The 18061-nt window shown below is 41.3% G+C and overlaps 1 protein-coding gene across 9 annotated transcripts in view; it reads left to right on the forward strand.

Annotated features, from left to right (window-relative positions):
- The window catches only part of TGFBR3 (transforming growth factor beta receptor 3), a 518676-nt gene that overhangs the window by 150872 nt on the left and 349743 nt on the right, over positions 1 to 18061 (forward strand). For all 9 annotated transcript variants that reach the window (XM_050962136.1, XM_050962133.1, XM_050962135.1 and 6 more), the window contains 5 exons: positions 1492 to 1644; positions 6897 to 7037; positions 7145 to 7318; positions 12442 to 12741; positions 14180 to 14300. In XM_050962136.1, coding sequence (XP_050818093.1) covers positions 1492 to 1644; positions 6897 to 7037; positions 7145 to 7318; positions 12442 to 12741; positions 14180 to 14300 — 889 coding nt within the window. The remainder of the gene's footprint in view (positions 1 to 1491; positions 1645 to 6896; positions 7038 to 7144; positions 7319 to 12441; positions 12742 to 14179; positions 14301 to 18061) is intronic.

Raw genomic sequence — 18061 nt, forward strand, 5'->3', positions numbered from 1 at the left:
TAGAGATTGGGACTGCGATGGACATCCACTGTGATCCATAAAAAATGGCATTTACAGCTCTCCTACCGCCCACCATCTACACAGAGGTTGCTTGTGCCTTAGAGAGGAACAATTTGCATTGTGGATGGACGTTCTGTATAGAATAAGGCTTTTTTTTAAAGTTCAGTTTTGGCCAGACAGTGAAGTTCATACTAGAATGAAAAATACAGTAACTCCTCACTTAACATTGTAGTTATTTTCCTGAAAAATGCGACTTTAAGCGAAACGATGTTAAGTGAATCCAGTTTCACCATAAGAATTAATTTAAATGAGGGGTTAGGTTCCAGGGAATTTTTTTTCACCAGACAAGACTATATTATATATATACACACACAGTATAAGTTTTAAACAAACAATTTAATACTGTCAAGTATCAGAGGTGTAGCCGTGTTAGTCTGGATCTGTAAAAGCAGCAAAGAATCCTGTGGCACCTTATAGATTAACAGACGTTTTGGAGCATGAGCTTTCGTGGGTGAATACCCACTTCCTCAGATGCATGTAATGGAAATTTAATACTGGTACACAGTGATGATGATTGTGAAGTTTGGTTGAGGTGGAGGAGTCAGAGTGTGGGATATTTCCCTTACTGCTAAATGATGAACTAGCAATTGGCTGAGCCCTCGGGTTAACTCTCTCATTTTACAAGGCAGCAGGAATGGAGGGAGATATGTGCATTTCCCCATTAAGTACATGGCCTTGTTAATTAGATCAGCTTGCTGAGACTGCAGCTGCTGCAAGCTCCCTCTGTCCTGAGCCCTGGTGTGTCCCCCCTGCTCTATGGAAGATGGAGTAAGTGGGGTGCAGGCTCGGGGGGAGGGGGACACCCTGACATTAGCTCCTCTCTTCCTTCCCTCCCTCCTCCCCCACAGCAAGCAGGAGTCTCGGGGAGCAGCTCCAAGGCAGAGGGCAGGAGTAGCACACGGCAGTGCTGGGGAGGGACAGCTGCAATTGCTAGCCTGCTGGGCAGCTACTGCACAGGGAACTTAGGGGAGTGGGGAGCTGATAGTGGGGCTGCCAGTCCACGCTAGTTCCAAGCCCTCACCAGCTAGCTGCAAGGGGCTGCTCTTCCTGCAAGCAGTAGACAAAGCAGGCAGCTGCCAAACGACATTAGAAGGGAGCATTACACAACTTTAAATGAGCATGTTCCCTAATTGATTAACAACAAAACAACGTTAACCAGGATGACTTTAAGTGAGGAGTTATTGTATAGCTATTTTCTTTTTTTTACTCCATGTGATGCTTGTCCCCCATATTGTTCCAATAACTAATGTCATTATATGACAGTATTTTGCAGTAAATGTCACAGGACTTGCAGTTCAATGGCAGTCTTATTAATAGTCATGCGAAAATATATACGCTCTACTTAAAATAAGAGTATAACTTGTAAGTATGTATCTCATGCAATTGTATTTTCACTGAGGTTTCAGCCACTTATGCAATGTCATTGTTTAGGCTAATGGTTACACAGGAACAGAACTCTCACTACTAGATCCTGCCTGTAAAGCGAAGATGAATGGTACCCATTTCATTTTGGAATCTTCTTTGCACAGCTGTGGGACTCAACAGATAGACTATGCCTTGGATAACATAGTTTATTTTAACTCTGTGAGTATTTTACAAGGAGAGATGTTTTTCTTTGCTGTGTATTGTTATGGTGCAATAAGGCTATAAGCACCAGACTGTGACTGGACCTCATGTGAGTATTAAGGAGATGTGCCCCCTTCTCAATCTTTTCATGCCCAGGCTAGGACCGGTTACAATTACAGTCCCTGTACTCAGGAAAGTGCGAGACTGCTCCCTCAGTGTGCTGCTGGGGGCACATGACATCCCAAAGAGAGTGGGAGGAGATGGGAGTGTATTCCCCTCTTCCGCACTAGGCATTGGAGCAAGTTGTGCACTGTGGGGAACTAGCTGCACTATTCCAAAAGATGATGCAGCCTTCCTTCATGCACCATGCTGCTTGGAGAGGGAGGCACAAGTCTTCCCTGAGCTCCCCCAGGGCAACTCTGCAGTACCCCCACACTACTGGCTCAACTTAGCCCTGAGGTGGTACGGCAACAAAGATTTATGATCACAAAAGAAAATATAAATTAATACTCCTGTAGGTAACATTTCTCTTCTATAACTTTGAATGGATAATCCTCCTGAAATTGAGGAAGTGGTCCAATCTGTGCAGGCTTCTATCTTGCTCTTTTGCCATTCAGTGAAGGCCTGGCTTCTCCTGAGCACAGACTGTTGGTCATGGCAAATTATGTGGTGCTATTTTACAAAAGAACAAGTGCCCACTAAAATACACATTTTCACCTGTGTCCACTAACATAATACCTGAACCAAGTCTTCCACAATGAAAGGTTGGTGTACTCTACCAATAAGCTCCTCAAATGTGCTTTCAAGTGTGTTTATTCTCTGGATACAGGAAAGCAGTATTGTATGCTGTTGTGTCACTTGTTACTTTTCACATGACTCATAGACTCGTAGGTCAGAAGGGACCAATATGATCATCTAGTCTGACCTCCTGCACAAGACAGGTCACAGAACCCTACCCGTCCACTTTTATAACAACCCCTAACCCAGGACTGAGTTATTGAAATCCTCAAAATTGGTTTGAAGACCTCAAGCTGCAGAGAATCCACCAGCAATCGACCCATGCCCCACGCTGCAGGGGAAGGCGAAAAACCTCCAGGGCCCCTGCCAATCCGCCCTGGAGGAAAATTCCTTCCCGACCCCAAATATGGCGATCAGCTAAACCCTGAGCATGTGGGCAAGACTCACCAGCCAGCACCCAAGAAGGAATTCTCCACAGTAACTCAGTTCCCATCCCATCGAACGTCTCCCCGCAGACCATTGAGCAGACTTATCTGGTGATAATCCAAGATCGATTGCCCAAATTAAACTATCCTATCATAACATCCCCTCCATATACCTATCAAGCTTAGTCTTAAAGCCAGATAAGTCTTTTGCCCCCACTACTTCCCTCGGGAGGCTGTTCCAGAACTTCACTCCCCTAATGGTTAGAAACCTTCGTCTAATTTCAAGTCTAAACTGCCTAATATCCAGTTTGTACCCATTCGTCCTCGTGCCTACATTAGTACTAAACTTAAATAATTCCTCTCCCTCCCTAACGTTAACCCCCCTGATATATTTATATAGAGCAAGCATATCCCCCCGCAGCCTTCTTTTGGCCAGGCTAAACAAGCCAAGCTCTTTGAGTCTCCTTTCATAAGGCAGGTTTTCCATTCCTTGGATCATCCTAGTAGCCCGTCTCTGGACCTGTTCCAGTTTGAATTCATCCTTCTTGAACATGGGACACCAGAACTGCACACAGTATTCCAGATGGGGTCTCACCAGCGCCTTATATAACGGTACTAACACCTCCTTATCCTTGCTGGAAATACCTCGCCTGATGCATCCTAAAATCGCATTTGCTTTTTTAACAGCCGTATCACATTGGCGGCTCATAGTCATCCTGCTATCAACCAATACCCCAAGGTCCTTCTCCTCCTCTGTCACTTCCAACTGATGCATCCCCAACGTATATCTAAAATTCTTATTATTAATCCCTAAGTGCATGACCTTGCACTTTTCACTATTGTATTTCATCCTATTACTATTACTCCAGTTTACAAGGTGGTCCAGATCTTCCTGAATAGTATCCCTGTCCTTCTCCGTGTTAGCAATACCCCCCAGCTTTGTGTCATCCGCAAACTTTATTAGCACATTCCCGCTCTTTGTGCCAAGGTCAGTAATAAAAAGGTTAAATAAGATCGGTCCCAAAACCGATCCTTGAGGGACTCCACTAGTAACCTCCTTCCAGCCTGACAGTTCACCCTTCAATACGACCCGCTGGAGTCTCCCCTTTAACCAGTTCCTTATCCACCTTACAACTTTCATATTCATCCCCATCTTTTCCAATTTAACTAACAGTTCCCCATGTGGAACCGTGTCAAACGCCTTACTGAAATCGAGGTAAATTAGATCTACCGCATTTCCTTTATCTAAGTAATCCGTCACCTTCTCAAAGAAGGAGATCAGATTGGTTTGGCACGATCTACCTTTAGTAAATCCATGTTGCAATTCGTCCCAATTATCATTGATCTCTATGTCCTTAACTACTTTCTCCCTTAAAATTTTTTCCAAGACCTTAGATACTACAGACGTCAAGCTAACAGGCCTATAATTACCTGGATCACTTTTATTCCCTTTCTTAAAAATAGGAACTACGTTAGCAATTCTCCAGTCGTACGGCACAACCCCCGAGTTTATCGATTGCTTAAAAATTCTCGCTAACGGGCTCGCAATTTCACGCGCCAGTTCCTTTAATATCCTCAGATGGATATTGTCCGGGCCCTCCGATTTTGTCCTGTTAAGCTGTTCAAGTTTGGCCTCTATCTCAGTTGCGGTAATATCCACCTCCATATCCACATTCCCGTTTATCATCCCTCCATCATTGCTAAACTCCTCACTAGTCTTATTAAAGACTGAGGCAAAGTACTTATTTAGATATTGGGCCATGCCTAGGTTATCCTTAACCTCCATTCCATCCTCAGTGTATAGCGGCCCCACTTCTTCTTTCTTTGTTTTCTTCTTATTTATGTGGCTGTAGAATCTTTTACTATTGGTTTTGATTCCCTTTGCAAGGTCCAGTTCAATGCGGCTTTTAGCCTTCCTCACTTTATCCCTACATGTTCTGACCTCACAAGGTAGCTTCCCTTGCTAATCCCGCCTTTCTTCCACTCCCTGTAAGCTTTCTGCTTTTTCCTAATCCCCTCTCTGAGTTGCTTGCTCATCCAGCTTGGCCTACAACTCCTACCCATGGTTTTTTTCCCCTTCCTTGGGATGCAGGCTTCTGACAATTTCCGCAGCTGCGACTTAAATTAATTCCAGGCCTCCTCCGCATTTAAATCCACAAGTTCCTCTGTCCAATCCACTTCCCTAACTAATTTCCTTAATTCTTTAAAATTAGCCCTCGAGAAGTCGAAAACCCTAATCCCAGATCTACATTTGTTTGTTCTTCCATCTAGTTTGAACTGAATCAGCTCATGATCACTCGAACCAAGGTTGTCCCCTACCACCATTTCTTCTACGAGGTCCTCACTGCTCACCAAAACCAAATCTAAAATGGCATCCCCTCTCGTAGGTACTTCAACTACTTGATGAAGAAATCCATCCGCTATCACATCCAGAAAAATCTGACCCCTATTATTCTTGCAAGCACTCGTCCTCCAGTCTATATCCGGGAAGTTGAAGTCTCCCATAATCACACATTTCCCCTTTGACCATTAGCCTCATTACAAGTACATATTTTAAAATAAGTATTCAGTGTCATCTAGTTGTGTGCAAGACAGGCCTCGACTTCAAGTTTGAATCCATGTACAGAATTCAATTCCCCAACTTGGGTGCCCAAACTACTACTTGAGTGGGCACTGTGGGTACCCAGATAGCTAAGTACTGATCTGAACACCCAACGTGAGCCCCTCAGTTTGAAAATTGGTTTCAGAATTCTCATACAGCTGCATACTTGGAATGTAATCTGGATACGGGTATGTAAGTGACCATGTAAAGAATCCCACTTTGCTTCTAGGCTTTCTACTACCAGAACTTGCAGCGTAGTTGCACTGTGAACTTGAATAGATATTGGCCTGGCCAGGCCAGGCCAGGCCAACAAGCACTAACGTGTTTTACTCCTCTGGGGGTTTTGAGCACATTATAGTATTCCTGGCAAACAAAGAAAACCCAAGGATAGCTACAGCCACTTGATCAGACCTAGCCTGGCTAAAGCTATTCTGTACTGGCAAGACCTTCTAGCTATTGACTTAGAGATGGGCCCAAACCAAAAACCTGAATCTAAATACCCCCAAATCGTGGAGAAAATACATCTCAATCTAAACTTTGTGTCTGGACCCAGTCTGTGTAATGGGTCAAACCAAAACTGATCCAAGCACCTCTCAGTAAGCACCTCATTTGGAGCTCCATGTCACTGTACAAGGTCCTGAGCTTCCAAGAGTTTGGGAGAATTCCCACTGAAAGGTGATTCAGCAGTCTGCAGAAAGGGTGAGGTGTCCAAACAATTCAGAAGAAAATGTTAGAAGCTGTACTATATCTGAGAAAACAAAACTGAAGTTGTGAGAGCAGTGGAGGAGCAGATGGGGAAACACAGAAGCTCCGTGGCGAAGGTTAAAGAGAGAAAAGCAGACAGAGGATGGGTGGAGCACCAAAGAGAAGGTATCTCAGAGGAAAGATCAAAAACAGAGTGGGGGAGGGGAAAAGGAGGGGTCAGGTAGGGGTCCAGAGAAGAGAGACATGTGAAAAAGGATAGCAAGTTTTCCGGCTTATGTCTTCTTTTTAAAAAAAAAAAAAAAAAAAAAAAAAAAAAAAAGGGAGGGGTGGGGGGGACGCAGAGATTTTACAGGAGAAAATTCTGCTACCTGCTAGAACTTCTTGTGATTCTTCCAGGAGTCACTCACTGAATGTTGGAAGGTATGTTAATCTATTTCAGAGAACCATTTCTTTTAGCAGTGTTGGATACAGAAATACCAGAAGCAGAGTGGGACTGCTGGTATGCTCATTTACATACCAATCCCCAGGCTGCTTTTCCAACATAGAGAGCAGTTTTACAGCTCTACTGGTTTTGACCTCTGGGAACAAACTGAAGGTTATTCCACATATATAGTATACATACATAAAATGCTCAGTGCTGGGCTGCAGGGATGGCGTGCTTTCCCCAGCTGGTTGGCTGCCACAACTTCTTGGTCTTCATGTTGTTCTGAAGAAAGGAAGAAACAATTAACATGAAAGGAGAATCACAATCACCTTTGTAGAAAAGCTTTTCGTTTTCACTTCCCACTTCCTTTATGTAGATTGTTATTCAGCTGTCCTCACCAGTGGAAAGTAGTGGTTGGGGAATTGATGATGAAGATGTCGAATCGGGTGATAATGGATTTCCAGGAGACACTGATGAAGCAGATGCTACCTTTCCAAGCAGGCCTGAAATAGTTGTGGTATGTAATATTGAAATTAAAGTTTTTAGCTTTGGGCCTAATTTTGCTCTCATTTCCATCCCATGGGGCAAAAGTTCTGGGATTTATTTGTATTTTGTTTGTTTTAGTTTAACTGCACACTCCACCAGGCAGAGGGTGGCAAACGCTCACCTAATCCTGCGCCTCCTGAACCCCCAATCAGCAATGTGACCTTCAACATGGAGCTTTATAAAACAGATCTCTTCTTCTTTCCCTCACAAGGACTCTTCTCCATTGCTGAGAATGGACAGATTTACGTTGAGGTAACAGACTTTGAAAGGCTTTCAGATTAACCAAAATGTTCGTCAAGGCCATTTAAATTTAGCCAAGTTTGTGCTTGCCTGCAGTAAACTGGCATTGTGTGATTGCCTCTCTCAGATAGATGTCTACTTCTGTGATTTCAGAAAAGGGACATCATAGCTTAATAAGACAATTCTTTGTGGTGAAGACCAAAGAATCCTCTCAAAATGGGTAAATCCAACTAAAAGAAGTCTGTCAGTCTGGTCAGATATGCAGTATGGAACAGTACTTGAATCTGGTCTCTTAGCTCTTACAGACCTTTATTGGATAATTACAAGCATCAGTACAAAGAATTGTCAGTGAGGAATGAGTTCATTTTATACAGAAATATAGCTTAACTACATTTCCAAGGTGAAATTATGTACAAAACAGCTATAGCTTCCTCTTCCCCCTCACAAGTTACAGCTTCCCCATCCCCCTACAGGTTACATGGTGGAGGAAGGGGTGTTAACAGTGTCATCATAATTCCATCTCACCTTTAAGCCACTTCCAGTCACATTTTGGTATACAAAACAGGTGTCAAACTTCCTCTCTTGTACAAATTATTTTCATTCAGTGGTTGTTAACATATATGCTGTGAAAATATTTATATTGGATATGCATCTTTGTTAGTAAGATAACAACCAAGTAGAATGACAAGAGAATATCACAGGAACTTGCCCATGTACTTAGAAGACTTTAGGAAATAAGGTCCACTATATAAGCAAACCTTTAAACAGAAGTACATCTTTCTAGCAGTAATTGCCAGTGATATTTAACAAACACAGTTGGGAAAAATATTCAGATATGATTTTTAGTACTTTCAATTAGTGTAACAGTTCATTTTATGTGCTTCTGTAAATGTTTAGTTGCATGTTAGTCCTCTACCTATAAAAATTACTTTCTTTCAAATACTTCAAAGTTATAGGGGAAAATACACTAAAAGAAATTGAAGCAAGGTTAAAATACATCAACATTAGTTAAGGGTTTTTTTAAAAGTAAAAGGTATTAGTTTTTCACTTGGACAAAGATTGTCAACTTCCTTCGGCATTCTGGGATGAATCCCTCTGGCTCTGGATTTGTCTGGTCTTGGAGTTATTTCTTCAAATACATACTTTAATTTCTTTATCACCTGTTCTGGGATGAGCTTGATTTTTTTCCCTCTGTTTCTCCTTTCTGCACAGTGGAAAATTAGTATCTGTTTCAGGCATTTGTTCCTCCATCCTCCACTGATAGAAAAAACATTGTATTTTGTTTGTTTGAAAAATGTCTGTCTCTTTCGTCAATAAATTACTCATGCATAATCTCTAAGGACTTGGTACTTGTCTCTCCTGCTTAGATTCTGTTTCTGTGAGAATAGTTTTCTTTATTGTATTCACTTGTGCATTTTTCCTTTATCTCTGCTTTGTTTTTTCTTATCAATATGTTAATTCTATAATCCTCTCACATGCTGTCTCTGTAGATCTTGTTTATCTCTTTTCTTATGTGGTGACTTTTTGCTCATCCTTGCTCACCTACTTTTCTTCTAAACCACTTGTGTTACTGGATGAAATTCAAAATTCATAGAGTTTATGGTCAGAAGGGACCATTAGATCATTTAGTCTGATCTTTTATATATTACAGGCCATTAAACTTCACCCAGTTACCCCTGTATTGGGCCCAACAACTTGTTTGCCTAAAGCATATCTTCCAAAAAAGCATCCAGTTTGGATCTGAAGACATCAAGAGGTGGAGAATCCACCACTTCCCTTGAAAGTCTGTTCCACTGGTTAATCATCCTCACTGTAAAAAACAAAAAAAAAAAGCCTCACTTTTAATTTGAAATTGTCTGCCTTCAGCTTCCAGCCATTGGTTCTTTTTATGCCTTTCTCCACTAGATGAAAAACCACTCTATTATCTAGTATTTTCTCCCTGTTAAGGTATTTATACACTGTAATCAAGTCACCTCTCATTTTTTCTGATACACTAAATTGAGCTCTGTCCCTCACGTTAAGGGATTTTCTCCAGCCCTCCAATCATTTTTGTAGCTCTTCTCTGCACTCTCTCCAGTTTCTCAACATCCTTTTTAAAATGTGAACACCAGAATTGGGCGCAGCCCCTCAGCATCAGTCTCATCAGTGCCGTCCAGATGGGAGTAGGGAGGTAATTTTACCTATGCGTTACTCCCCTGTTTATACTTCCAAGGATTGCACCAGCACTGCTTGCCACAGCATCACACTGGGAGCCGTTGAGTTGTTTGTCTACTATGATCCCCAAATCCCTTCCAAGTCACTGCTTTTCAGGATACAGTCTCCCCTTCTGTAGCTATGGCCTACATTCCTTGTTCCTAGATGTATAACTTTGCATTTGGAGGTATTAAAATTCATTTTGTTAGAATGGGCCGAACCTACCAAGGGCTCAAGATTGCTCTGTGTGAGTGTTCTGTCATCGCCATCATTTACTGCTCTGCCAACCTTTTTGTCACCCACAAATTTGATATTTACTTTCAGATCATTGATAAAAATGTTGAACAGTATCAAACCGAGAACCAATTCCTGTGGATCCCCACTAGAAACATACGAGGATTCTCTCACTGACATCTACTTTGAGATCTGTCATCCAGTTCTTAATCTATTTAATGTGTGCTTTATTGATACTGTATAGTGCTAATTTTAATCAGATTGTTATGTGGTACCAAGTCAAACACCTTACTACAGTCTAAGTCTGTTACATCTATACAGTTACCTTTATCAACCAAACATAATATCTTATCAAAAAATGAAATCACAATTGTTTGACAAGATCTATTTCCATAAAACCATGTTGACTGGCATTAGTTATATTCCCATCCTTTAATTCTTTATTGATACAATCCTATATCATCTTTTCCATTGTTTTGCCCAGGATTGACATCTGGCTTACTGACCTCTAGTTGCCCAGTCATCCCATTTGCCCTTTTTGAATATTGGCATAGCATTAGCACTCCTCCAGTCCTCTAGTATTTTTCCCCAATGTTCAAGATATATTAAAAATTAACTTCAGAAAGCCAGAAATCTCCTCAGCCAAATCTTTTTGGACTCTTGGGTGCAAGTTATCTAGGTTTGCAGATTTAAGAAGGTTTGGTCCCATAAGATGATGTTTAACATCCTCTTTAGTTAGAAAATTGTTCATCGTCCTCATCAGATACAAGTGCATCATCCTGCTTCTTTCCAAATACAGAAATATTTATTACACATTTTTGTCTTTCTTCATCATTAAATGTTATCATCTACATCTGGCAATGGGGCTAAACCACTGCTGACATTTCTTTAGTTCATAACATATATTTTAAAAACTCATTATTGTGCTAAGCCCTGCCAGCCATGGATTTTCCCCTCATATCTTTAGCTTCCCTTATCAATTTTCTGCACTTCATAACTTCTAATTCATGTTGCTTGCACTGTTTTCGCTATCTGTTATATACTGTATTGCTTTTTATTTCTAATTACTGCCCTCACTTCATTGCTGAATCTGTACCAGGCCCTTGGAACAGGCATGCTCAGTCCTTTCAGCGGGTAGATACCACTGGGACGTGAGGGGGGAGGAATTAAGAATGGGCATGCTCAGTAAATGATACAAGCATCTAGGAACTCGGGAGGGAGTGAGAACATCCATTGTTATGAACAGAACAGTTATCACATCTAAGAGGTATTGTTAATGACCTCATTTATCACCTTTAAATGTACTTTTTCATGTAAGAATATCCCATGAGATGAATGGGCCAGTTCACACTCTGAGCCTCTTATCTGCTGCAGAAGGGTGTAGGTTTTGCATTTATCAACACCAAATTTCATTTGCTGCAGTGTTACTCATTCACCTAGCTTGTTTGGATCTCCCCGAGGAAACGTCTGCCCGGGTTTACCTAGGAGAGTTACGAAGGGAAATCAACCAAGTCATTCAGACGCAAAGTGACCTTGGGGCTTATCTACGCATAAACCACATCTGTCCTTCCTACTGCAAGTCCTTTTCATTCAAACCATTTCGCCTTTCTTCTTTTCCACCATGTGCTTGTCTGATCCTCACCCTCTGTTTCCTGTTCATAATAATAATTGTTTCTATTGTTTAGATGCTTTAACCACTTTATCTCCAATTAAATTAGTGGTTTTGCTCTGCATACTTAGAGGGAAAAGGAGAATTTTATGTGCAATCCACTGGCTCCACTCTGAGATTTCTTTCTAGACTGTAGAAAAGTTTGGCAGGTTCTCCATTGGATGTATGCAAAACGCATGCATGCATGCATATGGCTCATTTTTGTGAAGAGGATATTAAGGCTAGTGAGACTCTTCATCATGCTGTTCTGATAATTAGGGGCAACACTCCAGTTTTTTATAGAAATAACGTTTTATGTGCATGGAAAATGTAAATGTATCTGTATAGTTTTTTTTCCCCACAGATCGCATTGTGGCATTCATATTCCAGTTGGGCTGAATAATATCAGTGCACTGAGGGTTGGGAGTGGGTCTCCTTCCCCCCTCTCCCCCCCAAAAAAAATACTAGAGAGTTGCGGTGTTTGTAGCAATCACACAAAATATTACAGCTGCATAGCTTCTCGCTAGCCTGCTCCTCCACAGAATTCATAAGCCCCACCCTTCCTTCAAACCATAACCTCTCCACTCTGCCTCTGCATTCCACTCTGTGTGTGCGTGTATTTATATTTAAGTGAAGATTTATGCAGATACAGCAGTGGGAAACTTGTAATCAGCTCCCATAGCCTTCTACTGTGGTTTGTAAACTTATTGGAGGAGTGATGTCAGTGTCCTCCCCTTTCCCAAAAACTCAGTTCAGATATAGCATTCATTCTATTGAGTGGGCCTACTTTTCACTGGATATTTCAGGTGAGTTGGCTGAAGTACAGGGAAGGTTGACCCTCCAAAAAAATTACATGCTAGGACAGTGACTAACTGGGATTTGAACCCACAAAACTTGTCGTCCATTCTTTAAGTATTTCCTAGACCGTACATCCTCACAGATTAGGCTTGAAATATTTGATTGGAACTGGCATCTGAAAACCACATCATCATCCAAAATGTGAATGCTGCTAACAAAAATGCCACTGCTAAGTTTTTAATAAATTGTTTTTCATATGCAGGTTTCTGTGACGAAAGCTGACAGAGCCCTGGGTTTTGCAATCCAAACATGTTTTGTTTCACCATATTCAAACCCTGATATGATATCTGATTACACCATCATAGAAAACATTTGTCCTAAAGATGAATCTGTTAAATTCTACAATGTCCAGAAGGTGGACTTTCCTATACCACATGCACAGATGGATAAAAAGAGGTTTAGCTTTGTGTTTAAACCTATATTCAACATCTCTTTGCTCTTTCTTCATTGTGAGCTGACGTTGTGTACAAATAAAGAAAAAGACACACAAGGACTGCCGAAGGTCAGTAGTTTATTAACTTCCTTAAGCTTTCAGATTTAGATAAAAAATGAGAATTTTTACAAGATAAGTTCCAGATCATAGTAGTTCCTGGGATTAACTTCTCTATTTGAAGATTTTATAGACTTAGATTAGTGTAATTAACATTTTATCAGTGGACTTGATAATTTTTATAGGTTCTTTTTACTCAGAGCTATGCTGAATCTTGATCACATGGTCAATATTTTAAAGTGGAAAATGTAAGTAAGTGGTTACATGTGGTAAACAGAGATTGCTTTTCATTAAGGGAGTGGTCCAGCTTTCTCTGTTCTCTTCAGATAAAATAGCAATAGGATAAACAAAATTAACATTAATTTTCCAGAGCTTGCTGAGATAATATTGTAATTGTTTTTGAACATCCATATGTGAACTGTAAGGTTGGCCCTCTCAGGAGAACTTTGATAGGAAATAAGTAAGTATTAACATTTGTTTTCCAGAGTTCAGTGTGGTTACTTTTTTGTATTTATAGTAAATTCTCTGTATTGAATGTTCACTCCAATATATTTAAGTAGAATTAACATTTCCTGTTTGCTTGTTGGGAGACTGCCTAACTATTACTTTAAAAATAGTATATAACTAAAAATAAATCTTTTTGTTAAAAAATGAGCTGTTAGGTATTCTGACTTTATTCAGACTTTTGGGAGTAACCTGCATGACTTCTAAAATTTGAGTTATTTGTAGTAGTTCTTTAACGTAAGAAAAGACCTGTACATAATTGATCTATATATGCACTATATATGCATCAGTGAGCTACAGAACTGGCCCCCGGATTTTCAAAAGTGGACTCTATTTTTGTGCTTGTAAATCTGTGTGTCCAAATTTTTGTATAGAAGCCAGGATTTGAATATACACACAGCGTTTATACATGGAAAAATCAGCTACTCAGTGAGTATAAAAGCTAGCTGTGACAAGTGAAGGTACTTTTGGAAACTAGGGTGAGAGCTCTTTGAAGATATTGACCCTCTATGTAGTTAACATCAGCCTTTAATATCCTAATATGCAACTATTTCTGCAACAATTCAATAGTAAAACTTCGATAGAGTTTTAAGTAATATAGCGCTAAGGCACGTTTACATTTTAAGATGCAGCTGAGAATAGGGTGACCAGATAGCAAGTGTGAAAAACTGAGATGTGGGGGTGGGAATAGGGAGAGCAATAGGGTCCTATATAAAGCAAAGCCCCTAATATTGGGACATCTGGACATTCTAGCTGAGAATAAGTTTTCTTTGCCAGTATATGACATAGATTGTTTTTTGGAGGGTTGATAACATTCAGATCTCCCGTTTCTCTTTAGTAAACAATACTGAGCAAACACTGATAATGAGGCAGCTGTGCAGCTGCTCTGGCTGATACCGTATTTTATTTTGAGTGAATCCCTGACCTCAGATGTTTCCATCCACAGTGCATTCCTCCTGATGAAGCCTGCACCTCACTCAATGTTGATATGATCTTGGCCATGATGCACAATAAGAAAACTTTCACCAAGCCCCTTGCTGTAATAACCCATGAAGAAAAGCCGAAAGGTACCAACATACATTTTGAACTTCTTAACATAACTTTGTTGCATTATGCAACATATAATTTGTATTGCAAAAAAAGATAGCTTTAGGCATATACAGTTTGATATTTTAAAAGGTACTCTTGTTCTTATAAAAGCTGTTCATTTATAGACATTTGTGTGCCACAGTCCACCATCTTATCTGAACGCCCGCAGTTACTGTTTTACGGAAATGTAATTTGGCTGCTGTTGAGAAAGGAATACTCTTCCTATGCTTTACAACAATATAGGTTTCCTAAGTATTAATATAGCAGAATTGCTTGTAGCAATTCATTCTAGTTTGGAAATTGAAAGCAATTCTTTACTATCTGCTGTATAATTTCTTCTTTGTGGCTGAAAATATTTAAGCATGATAAGTGCATTGAAATTTCAATGTATTGGAAATATTAAAGCTTGAGGGGCTTGTAAAGTAAAGGGTTAGCCGCAGGGAAACCAGCTCCACTAGACGATTAGATCTGTAAGTAAGATGAAGAGGTGAAACTGTAGTGTTTCATTAGTTTTCTTCTGTTTGGGTTTGTTTAACTCATTTAGCATTTTTACACAAAACTCCAAGTACAGAGTCATGAAAATGTGTCGATTTCTGGGTGCTGTGCTGCTTCTAATGCACATAATTCTTTGTCAAATAGTCCATTTCTGCCATCTTCCCAGCATAGGCAGTTAAAGTAGACAGCATTATGGCTCCACCTGCCAAGAAGTCTGGAGGCAAAGGGACTGACAAGGTCTGTATAGAAGTAGCAGCCCATCCACACTTCTTCAATTCTTTTGTCTCCTTGTTCTTGTAAACATGAAGCATTTGACTTAGTTCTCTTCCTTTAAGAAGGGGAAAGAAAATTCTAAACACTAAAGAGAGGAGGTTCAGGAAGAAAGGAGAAGAACTGGGTAGCAGATAGAAAACTCTGTTTCTGTACTAGATGCTCTGAGCAAGGGTGATTTAAAAGGTCTAATCCAAAAAACAGTCCAGAATCAGCAAAATCCTCACTTAAATCCATTCTTCAGATTTCTGAACTGATTCACTTGTATTCAACTGTCTTTTGTCCAGGGATCTCCTTCAGCCTCCAATAGCCTGTCTGATGTGTCTCCCCACTGCAGCTTGCTCTTGGGAGATAAGGACTCTGCTCCATCCTCACATCTCTGCCAGCACCCACAATTCTGTAGCTATAGACCAATTTTTCTGCTGCTTTGGGGCTATGAGCAGCTCAGGTATTGCATCTTTGATACGCCTATCCATATCCCCTCTGTTGTTGGGTTACAGCCCATGCCTTTGCTGCCTGTGCCACTCACACTTCACAGGAACTCTTCTCTGGTGGTTCCACTTTGATTCCATGGTGCAGCTTTTCCTCCATGACTCATTCAAACTGCTGGGCCTACCCTCCTTTCTAGCAATCACTTGTACCATGATCACTCCATTCATATGAGGATCCACCTCCCCAAACTGGCTTCTCTCAGGCTTACTTAAAGCTAACCATCAGAGCCATCCTACCCATAATCCTGCCTTTACTGACATCTCAGATTCCTCAGTCCCTGTCTGGTGCAGGAAATGGTCCTGTGCTCCAGGCAATAGCCAGGAAGATGACCCAGGTCCAGCACTCACTTAGTTCCAGAACCCTGACATCATTCTAGACCCCCTTTCCTGACATCCTGCTCAACTGCTTGTGATTCTGAACCTTTGTAGTCTGGCAGTCTTTGGTGTGGAAAGCCCCAAAGCTGTGGCCAGGAATGAGAGTTTTAAACAGGACCCTCTTCAGAGGTTCACGTTGCCTTTTCTCTCCACCCTTCTAGCCTCAACATCATCCCTGCCCTACAGAGGCTCTCTGTCCTCTGACAAGCCTCATAGGGTATTTCCCATGTCCTTGGTGGCCACTAACACCCTCTTCCCCATCTCAACATTCACTCTCTCCCCCCTCCAAGCCCATACTCTGAAATGTGACAAATAAAGCTAAACTATTTTCTGGTAGCTTCCTTCCAGGTACTTGAATACTTCAATAGATTATGCCCATTTGGCTTCAAGACTGGACAGAGTTACATGCCAAATATAAGGGTTTGTCTGCATATGAAAATTAATCCAGACTAAGGTGAAGTGTGAATTTAGAGTGGATTAACTATGACTTTAAAGCAGATTAACTCCATATGTTGACACTTATGTTCCAGAATAGGGATGTTTGAATGAGCTTATTCTGGAGTAAGAGCATCCACACACAGAGCTAATCATGAGTAACTCCCCACATAGACAAGCCCTAAAATACCTGGACTTTTTTACTGGGGGAAAAAAATCTTACTTTTAAGGAAGAATCCCCAGAAGCTCACTAATACAAACATTCCAAGTTATGTAGGAACCCTTTTTACTCAGCATGCTAGACACTTCTCGCCCTTTTAAGCTGGTTTCCTAGAAGCAGCTTCCCTTTCTCAGTGCATAGTCCCTCCTCTGCTTTCTCTTTCAAAGCTTGGAATATTCTGAGTGTGGTTGGCCATGATGACAAACAGGAAACTTGTTTCCACTTTTCTAACTTTCCTTCCCTATGAGTAGCCATTTTCCCACCATCCTCTTTCACACTCTCCATCAGGAGAACATCTTGAATTTGTGGGGCTGCATTCCACCATGACAACTGGGGAAAAGACACTGACTGCAATTGCAAGAGAATTCTCCTTCTCCCCCAGTCATTCAGACTTTTCTGGCATGATGTGTATGCCTTTTATTTACTTCTCCCCTTTCCTCCTTGCCACCTTTGCTGGTCGCAGACTTTCAGAATGTGCACCTCACACCCCAGGCTGAGAGAGTGGTTACTTGTGAAGCAGAAGCTTAGTATTATTCTCCTGGAGCTCTAGGCAATCTCCTAGTTCTCCAAGCCTATGAGTGTGTGATTCAGGACCAGCAAATGGTAACTATGGTAACCAAGTAATGATAGCCTATGTAAACATCAGGGCAGTATCAGTCGCTTGAGTTGCAGGACTTCTGAAGGACACAATCCTGTCTCCGCTCATTTCAAGCAGTATATCTTGCAGGGAAAGATCTGCTCTACTGCAGACTGACTCGGCAATCCCCAGCTAATTCCCAGAAAGTCAAGTATTCCTGAGGCTAGGTCTACACTGGGGTGGTGGTGTTGACCTAAGATATGCAACTTCAGCTACGCGAATAGCGTAGCTGAAGTCGGCATATTTTAGGTCAATTTACCTGGCCGTGAGGATGGCGGCGAGTTGACCGCTGCTGCTCCCCCGTCGATTCCACTTCCATCTCTCACCACGGTGGAGTTCTGGAGTCGACGGCAGAGCGATTGGAGATGGATTTTATCGTGTCTACACTAGATGCAATAAATTGATCCCTGATAAATCGATCTGATCCGGCGGGTAGTGTAGACATACCCTGAGTTTCTGCCAGCACCTCTTGTGTCCCTGTTAGACCCCATAGACCAGTTCAATTTGAGTCAGTGCCTTGTTCCCTGTTACTGCTCCTGGGTTTACATCCCCAGAGCTCTATACTCAGATGCCTTCACCTGGCAGTGGGCGAGGAAATTGGAGAGCCTGCCCTTTTCCTCCAACTCTCCCCGATTAAGGAGTTATGAGGAAAGCCAGGCAAAGTCAGGGCATAAGTAATTTTTCCTTCTGCTGACTTCCAGGTTGTCTCATTAACACTCAGCACTACGGTCAGTGAAACTGATGATGGACCAACTGGTGATGGAGAGAAGTCTCCTCTCTTTCTCAGGCATTCATTGCCTTAGCCTAACCAGAGCA

The sequence above is a fragment of the Gopherus flavomarginatus genome, chromosome 7 (genome assembly GCF_025201925.1).
Source record: "Gopherus flavomarginatus isolate rGopFla2 chromosome 7, rGopFla2.mat.asm, whole genome shotgun sequence".
Lineage (NCBI taxonomy): Eukaryota > Metazoa > Chordata > Testudines > Testudinidae > Gopherus > Gopherus flavomarginatus.